The sequence below is a fragment of the Orbicella franksi genome, chromosome 4 (assembly GCF_964199315.1).
Source record: "Orbicella franksi chromosome 4, jaOrbFran1.1, whole genome shotgun sequence".
NCBI lineage: Eukaryota > Metazoa > Cnidaria > Anthozoa > Scleractinia > Merulinidae > Orbicella > Orbicella franksi.
Genome location: NC_138148.1, coordinates 3,718,405 through 3,730,566, shown reverse-complemented (window position 1 = coordinate 3,730,566; position 12,162 = coordinate 3,718,405). Strand labels below are relative to the sequence as shown.

Below are 12,162 nucleotides of genomic sequence, written 5' to 3'. Positions count from 1 at the left end.
GGTCAAGGCCAAAAAAGCGAACAAAAACGTACAACAAGTAAGTTTGTCAGGTTTCAGAACTATTCCCCTCTATTAATTATGGTACAACTCAGACTGTTTTCTTTGTGTGTCAAAAGAGGCGGACTCGTCAATCAAATGTCCACTTCCACCTTATTTATACGCAATTTCCAAGTATAACGCCTATGACATCAAGGTCAACAACACTGCTGTCTGAATGAATGAATTAATTCGCCGCTTGTTTCAAGAGAGTTCAGTTGCCGTCATTTTACATTGGCCGGTACGAGTGCGATACACCTCTCTCTGAATATCGGCTTGCGGCAGCACCACAGTGCTATATTCGGCAGTCAATAGCAGTCAGGTAAGTCAGTTGAGGTGTTCTTAAGCTTGCAGTGGCTTTTTGAGATCAATGTCCTACCGGCATGGTTGAGTTCTTTACATACAGCGTTAAATCTCCACGCATGAGGTTGTCCAGTCATATCAACTACTCTTTAAACACGTTAAATACGGTCGATAGAAATTGTACTATTGACTTAAGTGCTTCTTACACTATCAAAAATGCAATTTTGATTTTTCAGTTGATAGCCACGAGTGACCTCTTTCTGGCGTTTGGAACGTCCATGCAGATATGGCTCATATCTGTCAGATAAACGATCTATATATGATCATATATAGCTCGCTCGCTGGTCTTATTTTCCAATTGAAGACTTACCGAACCACCATAATATATATACGCTAGGCCGTACAGTTGCACTTAGCTACATTTTCATTTTTATTAACGCAAAGAAGCGAAAATTTCATTGAAAATTTCAGAGAAACGAGCCAAAAGAAGCTTTCTCGCTCAAACGAGACCACATGAGACCATTGTGGTGTGTTTTTAATCGGCCAATAGGATCCTTTGTTTTTTCTTCACCGTGCATTATGGGAAGTACTTTAGCAGAGCAATATAAGGCCAACATAATACACATAATATAATATTTTATTTAAAGACGGAGGTATGAGTGTTTCAAAGAATAACTAATTTCCCACCTAAAAAATAAATTTTTTATCGTAAACTAAGAAGCAAAAGATACAAGGAATAATATCCAGTTGAAATGGCAGAAGACAATCTTCGCAGGAATTTTCACATACTATTTCCGAGACGCAGCTTTCAATCCCCATGGTAGGTGAAGTTGTTCTACGAGTCATACCCGAGAAACTCAAGTAATACTCTTTAACACGTTAAACACAGTCGATGTAAATTGTTCAGACTGACCGAAGTGCGGCAGAATTCAGGAAAATCGTCGATCAAGTACGACAGCAAGTTATTGAGGCCCTATTAGGGGTTTTCGGGATGCAGATACTTAGAACCCCTCCCTCCCCCAGTGGGACTGGCTGGTTACTGCAAAATATCGTAAGTCCTTATATTGATCGCTAAAATCTCATATAGTGCGGCATAATTTTTTGCACCAAAACATCCAAAATTTCAGTGGCTTTTTTGCGGGAAATTCTTCTAGCAGAACTTACCTAAAGGCATCAGTTTTCTCGCATAGATAAATGATAATTTACGTTATTATAATCAAATTTTTTTCTTTCGTAGCAATTATTAAAGCTCAAGCCAGCTTTGTAAACAATAAGGTTACGTTGTCATCTAAGCTTCGTGGCAAGACTTCATCTCCATGTGTGTCTTCACTGTCACGCAATAAAAAAATAAATCGAAAACCATCCAGTGGAAAAAGCTAAGAAATTTTGATGTTCAGAGAAGACAGCTAAATAAGATACTTCTCCAAGGCTTAGGCCTCTGCGTTTCCCGCGGCAAACTTCAGAAAACGCCATGTTGGTGTACATCCGTGGACACCAATGTGACGGCCGGAAAATAGCGTAAACATCTGGAACTTACTTTGGCTATCTAGGCGACTGATTATTAGTACTTAAAAAACAAGTATTTACATAAGCTGTTTTCCTAATGCTCTAACTTTTAAAAAGGCTCAAAATCATGAGATAAGTATATTTTTCAACAAACTCGATCGTAGCCTCGTGTCACGCAACCTCTGGTTTCCAAACGAAGCACGCTAATGAGCTGTAAAATTGTAAACAAATATGAATATATCGCCTCTTATACCTGATGAGGATAAAAACTTTGGTGGCTCTTTAGTTTTGGATATTAGAGAGTGATGGCGTGATGTGAAAACGATCTATAGTGAGCGTCATGGAATTCTCAAATGGAACTACCTACATTCGTCTTTGCAGATTTTTCTCATCAAGCCTAGCTCAAATTTAAGTTTGTTATCTCGATTTTTTCATGTTCTCAAATTGTGTCGTAAATTCTGTTTGTTGATGAAACCATTCTGTTCAATTAAAGAGAGAAATTACTGCACTAGTTTTGTTTGTTTCTATAATTTACTCGTGTCGACATCGGCAACATTTCTACCGGAATTTAAAATGGTTTCCTATGACAAAGTGTTGCATCTTTAGTGCTTTTCGGTATCGTATTCTCTTTGTCATGACATTTATTTTAGTTAAATTGTATTTTAATTTTAAAGTTATATCAACGCAGAACTTATAAGCGATAATCAAGATTTAGTTTACTTTCTTTACTATTAATTGGTGGAAGACAAACTTCTAAAGCAATTGAACACATTACAGGAAATCCGAGGGGTACAGTAAACAGCCGCATATAAGAACAGACGATTTCGGAGGTCAGGCTGATTGAGTTCTTATTTATCGGGTGCTTAGTGACAAATCAGGTTCAAAATGTTCTTAAAATGTTCCTAAATTTTTATTTAGTAATACTATCCAAAACATGGAGCTAGAGGTATAATTAGCATATTTTAGGAAAATGAAATAAATAATTATTCTGTAATTTTATTATATGGCTGTGTCTCACAAGGACTGGGAACTACCGAATTCACGAATTTGATTGCCTGAAATCGATATTGACCGCGGTCTAGATTTTCCCATCTAGACCGGCATCTGTAGACCGGTTTCATTTTGCGTTGAAAAAGTAGCAAACTAAAATACAAAAATGTTCAACATTTTCTTTTATTTTCTTCTCAATCATTTATGGAAGTGCCAAAAAGCCTGATGACAAAAAAAGAAGTAAAGAGGATGAGCAAATTTCGGTAGGTTTAAGTTAAGCTCAACGCCGTTCGCTAGCAAAATGTCAGCAAACCAGTTACATTAAAAGAATTAAAGTTTTCTTCTTTGCCATATAATAAACATCTTATTAACCGAGCTAAGGCGGTCTGTATGGGAGAATCTTGACCTCGGTCGTGTGTACAGACCTCACTGCGTTCGGTCTGTACTCACGACCTCGGTCAAGATTCTCCCATACAGACCCCCTGCTCGGTTAATAAGAGCTAAATATTAACAAATGAACGCAATCAATAGATGTATTGTATGTAGTTATCTGACAGCAAACATAAACTTACATGTTTTGTAATTATGACACTTTTTCCATTTTATAAGAACATGTTACAATTTTCAGGCTGATCTTGTTCTTATAAAAATGGGGCTTTATTGACCAAATTTCAGCCTGGTGTTCTTAATCCATTTGTTTTTATATGCAGGTGTTCACTGTACTCCCCTATATTGGCTATATAGGTATGTGTGGCCCCAAAGAGTATGGTATTTTAGCCTTTTTTGGTCAGAAATAGGGTCGATTTTGACCATTTCGGTCTCAAATAGATAATGGGTTTTGCACTCCAGTCTTGAATTGGTTATGTGTAATAGAAAAAGCTATCCTACCTAAAAAAAGCCTATAAACATTGCTGAACTGGGGAAGTAATTATAAAGCAGGCCTTAAACAGGGTATGAATTTAAGGGTCAGGTCTTAAATAGGGCAGGAAAAATCGACGATTTTTGTCTTCAATAAGTTATAGGTTTTGGGAAGCCTGCCGCACACCCCTACACGATTTTTCTTGGAGTATCCCCTCTGGAAATGAAGAAACAACCCTGAGTATGGTGAACAAGTATACATCTATCTGAACATAACCTTTCCCTGTGTATTTCCGCTGGTGAAGAGCTGAGAAAAACGCAGAAACTGGTGAAAGATTGACACGGCAGTCTTAAATACAACAAGCCGGTTTTCCAAAACATCCACTCACATGGTTAGCAATATCCACTATGATATTTGAACGAAATATTAAATTCTTTTGTAACGCGCGTGTAATTTTATTCTTGTCGATCGCGCATAAGTAACTAAGCAACCATCAAGCGCATACACATTGTCTTCTGCAAAAGATGATTGACAGAATATTCGTTTCTGAAGAATACTGCAAACATCGTGAAAACCGGCGTACCATTTAACAGATCTCATGTCTATCAATCTCTCTTATGATGCCTCATATCAATAAATCTAGAATTTGAAAAAAATCATGTTGAGGTGCAGCACAATATCAGAAAAAAAGAAATATCGTTAAACTATTTTTGGCTTCGTTGTCACAATATTATGTGTCCTCACGCGAGCTATGAAAAGTGGATTTATTATATGGCTAGCTCCGTAAGCGGGCAAGACTCTGAATCAAATCCTGCGCTGTGATTGGCTACCCGAACGGGCAGGATGGAGCTATCTTGCCCGCTCTGGACTCGTAAGAAAAACGTCCCGCAAGAAAAATGTCCGCGAAAGCCATATAATAAATCCTTTATTGACCAAGCTTGCTCAAGATGGCTTGATATTGGCCTCGTTCTTTTTTGTGCGAGCTTATGAACCTCGACTCCGTCTCGGTCCGTACTGACACGCAAAAGAAGAACTTGGCCAATATCCAGCCATCTTGACCTTACACTTGGTCAATAACCCATACTTATCTCACTGATTTCAAGATGGTACGTTTTATGCACAAAAAGTGTTTCAGACTGGCAGTTTTGATGAAATGCTTGCGACGTCAGGTCGTTACTGATGCTTGAAATATTTCATTGTTATGCATCATGCACACAATTAAGCTTAATTAGCTAGCCAGGTGTGTATACTGAATATATTTGATTTTGTTTTTTGTCAGATTTAATGTTTCAAGTTTAGCTGAAACCTTGGACAGAAGCAAGGATTCTACACCGATTACGACACGAGTTTTGTTTTCCACCATGAGTTTGATATATACACTGTTGATGGCAGCCCTTGATTTGGCAGGAATCATCTTCAACATGCAAATGCTACGGAGCTGCTTCAAGGACAAAACAAAGTACACGTTTCTTCAAAAATGCAGAGCATTAACAATTTGTCAGTGTGCTTGCCAAGTTACCATTCTCGTGGCGGATGCTGCAGAGTCGTGGAAAGGATTGGAAACTCAACCCAGAGAATCCTGCAATGTCTTCAGAGCTCTGTCAAGTTCTACGCTGTTTTTCCAGGGCTGCAACTTAATAGCGATTTTGATCATTTATTTCGACCAACCTACATCGCATGGAACCTCCGAGTTATGCTCTAAACTCAAGATTTCAGCAGCATTGTCTCTGGGTTTGATTGGCTCTGCGATCATTTGGTGGAACAGCTATTTTTGCCAAGACTTACATATTTTTCAAATGGCCGCATTGCCGGTTCTGTTTGTTGTAAGCGTAGCGTTTACTCTTCTCCTGTGGGATGCGAAGAATTTTATTCACGAACAAGCGGAGCCGGATGACCCGCAGGAAGCGTCAATGGAAACATGTTCTCTGCTGTGGAAAGTTCTCCAAGAATACCGCAGACCGGTGCTTTTCATATTCTTATTACTGGTGTGTTTATTAGTAATCTTAAGCGGTTCACCTCGTTCTGCCGAATACGAGGCCCTGAAGGATGCTCTTTATTCAATCATAAGCAGGTTTGTTGTTGGAATCGTTCTACCAGTAACGTTCACTGACTTGATTGAATCAAGCAAGCAAGACGAAAACGGATTAAAAACTGTAGTCATTTAGAGTAGGACTGAATCCTGAAATGGGAAAACAAAATTCCTCGATCGATTATTTTCCGGGTTAGGTTTTGGGATCGATTTCAGTGAGATGCATGCAGCTCCTTTAATTTGAATAATAAGCACTTAATGACGGGCCCCAAGGGAAACAGTGAGTTTTGTTTCTCGAGGCTTCGCATTGAGGTCGAGGAAAACAAAACTCACTGTTTCCCTTGGAGCCAGTTATTAAGTGTTTTGTTACGTTATACCTCCCAACTCAAAAATAGAAAAAAACTGCGAAGAAATCGATTGCTTGACGCGGGCTGGTTCACAAATTTGCCGCGGTTTCAACATAGTTAGTAGAGTTACATAGTTACTAACTATGGTTTCAAGGAGCATGTCCTGATCACGTGCGAGTCGAAAGTTCATATTGTTGTTTCCCGAGGGAGTTAGTGAGTTTTGTTCGCGCTAGGGAGTCAGTGAGTTTTGACTCACGACACGGACATGTTCTCCTCTAATCGGAAAACGTATTTGAGTTGGGAGGCATAACAATACTATTTGAAAATACCCATTTTGCTAATGCCAGCTCCAGTCCCTTGTGGGGACAAAATTTGATCTATTTAATGAATTAATGAGACCATTTTTGGCCGAGTGATCACTTCTTGTCCCCCGGCAAGGGAATGGAACTGGGAAATATTTACATTAGCAAAATGGCCTCTATTTGAAAGCGAGAATTATTCTCAAGAGTATCGGCACATGGTCAGCAACAAACCGCCCAAGCCAAAAAGGTCGATATCTAAAGTAAGTCAGTTAACAGGAAATCAACCATTCGGTTGTTATTAGGCTCTGGTATTGGCTAAGTTTACCTATTGTTATTGTTTTTGACCAAGTGTGACTCAGTTAAATGTTGGCTGGATTTGTTGGCGGATCAAGATCTTACGTCTACACTACGCCAGAGAAATTTGAAAATGGCGTTTTTCACTCCAAAAACGCATCAAATGTTTTCCATCCACTACGCCGGAGAAATGTGAAAACGCAGCCATCACCGTCGGCAGCCGGAAAAGCTTGAGTGCACTCTTGAGGGTAAGGATGATTATCAAGACGTCATCGCTTTGGAAAACCTCCGTTTTTAAAATGGTTTCTGCGGTCTGCACTAAAACACAGGGCCGGCATTTTCAAATCCCTCCGGTTTGAAGAGTTTTTTCGAAATGCTCCGTTTTCTGTCCGGATTAGTGTGGACTGTTGGCCTAACCGTAGAAATAAAGTGGCATTTTCGAATTTCTCCGGCGTAGTGTGGACAAGACCTCAGTGTTTTTGCTCGGACCGAGAAAACAGTCGAGGCCCGGTATACAAGTTCACGGACGGAGAGCGAGTCCAGTATTTTCTGAAACGGAAATGGAGAAAGTTTATTTATCATTTGATGGGTCTTTTAAAAGTCTGTTGATAAATTGTATAGTTCGAACTCGCGATCCATTCTCAGTAAACGGGCGCACCAAATTTTAGAATCAATTTTCAAAATCGTTCCCTAAAATGAAATTGCCCGCCAAACACGGAGAAAAAAGATTTTTACTTAACAACATTTTTTCTTGTTCAAGTTATAGGTCAGTTATAGATACAAGTTTAGGTAGATAAATTCAAGTTTCTCACGGCTTGTGTAAATACGCTTAGCTATAAGACAGTGAACTGCCAAACCCGAGACTTGAGGTGTCACAGTCTGTGACAGCTCGCTGCTTGTTTGCAGATATTACACATATAAAAATACAAATATTATACAGCAAAACCCTCGTGTAAGAGCCTACATTTTATGAAGTTTGGCAAAGTAGGTTCTTATATGTTGAGGTAGTTAGTGGCAATTTAGGCTAAGCGGGATAACTTTACGAAATAAATTACATTGAAAAACTACAAAATAGAGCAGCCCGTGTTTTGACCTACTCAAACTAGTAGATGCTGGTCACCTGTTCAAACTTCTCGGGTGGAGAAATCTAACAAGCCAGCCGCAAATTCAGAACGCTACGATGGTCTATAAGTCTCTGCTCGGGTTGGCTTCAGAAGATCTAAGTTCTAAATTTGAGAGGCGAGAAACCACATATAATCCGAGGGACTCTGAGAATAAACTAAATGTTCCATTGCCGCGCACAAACTATTATAAAAATAGCTTTAGCTATAGTGGCGCCATTCTTTGGAACAGTCTTCCCTGTGACTTAAAGGAAGAAGAGTCCCTGAGGCAGTTTAAACGCCTACTCAAAAGAGATGTACAAGGCGCGGCATTCGTGGAAAGCAGCCTTTTTCAGGATTTAATTTTTTTTATTTTTATTATTAGCTATTAGTAGTTTAAGCTGACGAAATTTTAACCGTGTTTAAGTAAAGATTAACTATCTTATCTAGTAGGTGCTTATTAGGTTCAATCCTCGGCTATAAAGGAGATATAGTCGCTGATTACCAGAAAAAATAAATAAACTTGAGTACGGTCCTTAAATATACAGTGTTTGTTAACAACTGTCAGATTATGATAAGCCTAACACCGACTGACTACAGAATGCGGTCTATGTAGCGTTGCCTCTATAACAAGAGTTCAGAATTTAATTGTACCCCGCATGTAAAAACCTGCCTTATCTTATTGTTTGGGGTGTTAAATTGGCAAATTTCTGCCAGCAGGTTCTCAAACCACTAGGTTTTTACACGCTGGTTTTTACTGCATAGCTAAATCAACATCATATCAGTGTGAAAATTTTATGAATAATAAACTCCTGTGCTGTCGTGAAAAGTAATAACGTCGTGACTTGCAATAACTGTTGTGAATTTTAATCTGACGTGTCGCGTAATGTAACAACTCACCTATTGTAAATGGCTATAACAAGTTGTCGTAATTTGTAATAATCCGAGCTGTCGTAAGCTGTAATAACCCGTTGTCGTGTTTTGTAAAAAAGTCTTTTAAATGACAAAGAGTAGTTATCCAAATGTTGCATTTATCCTTAACTGGGAAAAACAGTATGCTATTTTTCGAGCTGTAGTTGTTGGGCGAAATTCACTCCTTCACGGCACCCTCACCTTCTGTAAAACATTTCGTACATCTGCTGACCAGTGTATAAGGTTCCGCACGCTAGCTTGCGCTCTGAGCCGTCCTGAAGATTAGGGTGTTCGAGATGGTTTCGAGGCAGCGGTGAAATGATTCCCTCTGCGAGTGTTGGCAATGTTTCTCATTTTTTCTTTGCTTTTCGGAAGCAAGTACCGAATATCAGACCACAGAAATTATCCACATGAAAAAATCTACAGACAGACGTCTCAACAGAGCATTCTCCTGAAGGTGTCAACTTAGATATACAGATTAGTCTCTACACTGACTGTACTCGAGGTCCGAAAAGGAAGAGGTTAATAATGAGTATGATACTGACCACCTTAATCACGAGACGTTTTAGAGGCCACAAAGGGGTGTTAAGGCCGTTGTTGTACTTTGTGCTGTGTGTGGGTTACCACCAAGACGAAAAGGACTTAAACAAATGCTCATGCCCCAATCTTCAAAAAGGCCCAATTCGCAAGGTAGTCCGTCTCAAGTTATTCTTATGGTATGCAGAACTCCGATGAATATTGTTAATTGCCATTCGCGTTGCATTGAAGTTTTCGCGGAGGATGAAAGCGCTTGTAAAGCCGACATCGGACTGTGTGCATGTGTGTCAGGATCAGTTATTTCTAGACCCGTCTGGGGTTTCTGAGGGCAGCAGTGGGTATTTAGACACCCATATCTTAGCGAGTTTGTGAAATAACTTGGTAAATTAAGAGATGACGCTGGCTTCTTCTCCGATTTCAAATTACGACCCTTTCAATGTACCCGTTTTTGCTTCGAATGGTAAATTTGAGCACGCACAGTGTGATAGAATGACCATAACTAGGAACTAACCACTCAAACTAGCAGATTTGCCTAGAAAAAATATCAAACGAACCAGCCAGAAGTCACGGCATGTCAATTTCCTTCGCACATTGCTCACGCGATGATTCAGTAAGAAACCACCCATCACATGTTTATTTCAACCCAGCTAATTTTTACGCTTGCCTTGAAAGTTGTACAAGATATGTACAAATCCATTGTTGCCAATATATCTTGTGAATAAATAATAAATGATATAAATTCAGCGCCTTGCGAAAATTTTAGTTTCTACGTAATGGGACTGATACCTTCGCGTCCGCTAAAGGTGATGTAAAGAAATTAGAATGAAGCTTCCCCTCGAAACTGTCGAGAAACTTAGCCTTAAAACTAGCCAAAACCTTGCAGGCTTCTGGAAAGTTAGCCTCCTGGTTAGACGCTGTTTAGACCCGTCATGCAATCTTCCTCTTCAACTGGGGAGAGCAAGATTGCGTGACGGGCCCAAAGAGCGTCTGCGTATAAGGCTACTAGAAAGTCAGCGTTGTGAGAGCACAAGCGTTAAAGACGTAAAAGGCGTGATAACTGACTCGGGGAGGGGGCGGGGTAAGCTTTCGTTGCCATGACCGAAGATGTAATGAATGGTGATGTAGGTCGTTTTGGGTATCGGTGGCTTTGTAGTGAGTGCACAGTACGAGCGGCAGTCCAAACCGAGCTTTCTTTCCAAAACGACACGATAACAGTCTTTTTCTTCGCAGCCAAGAAACCTAAAGATAATGCTTGTTATGCTTAATTGGAGCTTTCTGGGATTAATTTGACGAGGAACAACATATTTTGTTCAGAAGAACAAAACTGTTATCCTACTATACCTGGCAACACTCGACGAACTCAGAGCGAGATGCAGAACGTCGGTGAACCATTTTTGTCGCTAAAACACAAAATATTTTATACCTTTTACTTTTTGCAATGAATTTGCGGGAGATATGGTGTCCTGTTAATTTTTGGCCTAAATATCTCGTATTCCGTTAATTCCAGTTTCAGAACTTAATTATTTTCCTACTCGATATCCCAGAATATCTGTTCTTAATGTGTCATATACCATGTCGCATTAATTTCCCCCCAAATATCCCGTATCCCGTTCATTTTTTTTTTACCTAAATATCCCGAATCCGGCAAAACCTTGACAGAGCCTCTCGCATTAAAATTAGGAATTGAATGTGAAACATTTTTTTTACTTCCACTTGGGATGGCCTATAGATGAAGTAATTCTTTCTGTATAAGGTGTAGCCATGGTTACGAAGCCCGGTAAACATCAAAGGAGCAAAGAAAGATGCCAAGATTTATGATTGCGTTCATACACTATGTATATGAATTACGTAAACAGCGCGTCTCCATTGGTTGGTTCCTCAGTACGGAGTAAACAATTATTGTGTTTTGTGCGCGGTCAAGGCCAAAAAAGCGAACGAAAACGTACAACAGGTAAGTTTGTCAGGTTTCAGAACTACTCCCCTCTATTAATTATGGTACAACTCAGACTGTTTTCTTTGTGTGTCAAAAGAGGCGGACTCGTCAATCAAATGTCCACTTCCACCTTATTTATAAGCAATTTCCAAGTATAATACCTATGACATCAAGGTCAACAACGCTGCTGTCTGAATGAATAAATTAATTCGCCGCCTGTTTCGAGAGAGTTCATTTGCCGGCATTTTACATTGGCCGGTACGAGTGCCATACACCTCTCTCTGAATATCGGCTTGCGGCAGCACCACAGTGCTATATTCGACAGTCAATGGCAGTCAGGTAAGTCAGTTGAGGTGTTCTTAAGCTTGCAGTGGCTTTTTGAGATCAGTATCCTACCGGCATGGTTGAGTTCTTTACACACAGCGTTAAGTCTCCACGCATGAGGCTGTCCAGTCATATCAACTACTCTTTAAACACGTTAAATACGGTCGATAGAAATTGTACTGTTGACTTAAGTGCTTCTTACACTATCAAAAATGCAATTTTGATTTTCAGTTGATAGCCACGAGTGACCTCTTTCTGGCGTTTGGAACGTCCATGCAGATATGGCTCATATCTCTCAGATATACGATCTATATATGGTCAGTCATATATAGCTCGCCCGCTGGTCTTATTTTCCAATTGAAGACTTACCGAACCACCATAATATATATACGCTAGGCCGTACAGTTGCACTTAGCTACATTTTCATTTTTATTAACGCAAAGAAGCGAAAATTTCATTGAAAATTTCAGAGAAACGAGCCAAAAGAAGCTTTCTCGCTCAAACGAGACCACATGAGACCATTGTGGCGTGTTTTTAATCGGCCAATAGGATCCTTTGTTTTTTCTTCATCGTGCATTATGGGAAGTACTTTAGCAGAGTAATATAAGGCCAACATATACACATAATATAATATTTTATTTAAAGACGGAAGTATGAACTTTTTACAGTTATAGTGCTTCAAAGAATAAA

General features: G+C 39.5%; 1 protein-coding gene across 1 annotated transcript; it reads left to right on the top strand.

The window, feature by feature from the left end:
• The first annotated feature begins 4,556 nt into the window (after window positions 1-4,556).
• LOC145485349 (uncharacterized) lies at window positions 4,557-6,279 on the top strand. Its single transcript, XM_081464029.1, has 3 exons — window positions 4,557-4,863; window positions 4,974-6,186; window positions 6,228-6,279. Exon 2 carries the CDS (start codon window positions 5,056-5,058, stop codon window positions 5,857-5,859), a length of 804 nt encoding a protein of 267 aa, XP_081320155.1. The 5' UTR covers window positions 4,557-4,863; window positions 4,974-5,055; the 3' UTR covers window positions 5,860-6,186; window positions 6,228-6,279.
• Window positions 6,280-12,162: the final 5,883 nt, after the last annotated feature.

Excerpts from the sequence above, each read along its gene's own strand:
- LOC145485349 (XM_081464029.1), top strand. The coding sequence starts at position 5,056 with ATGAGTTTGATATATACACTGTTGATGGCAGCCCTTGATTTGGCAGGA.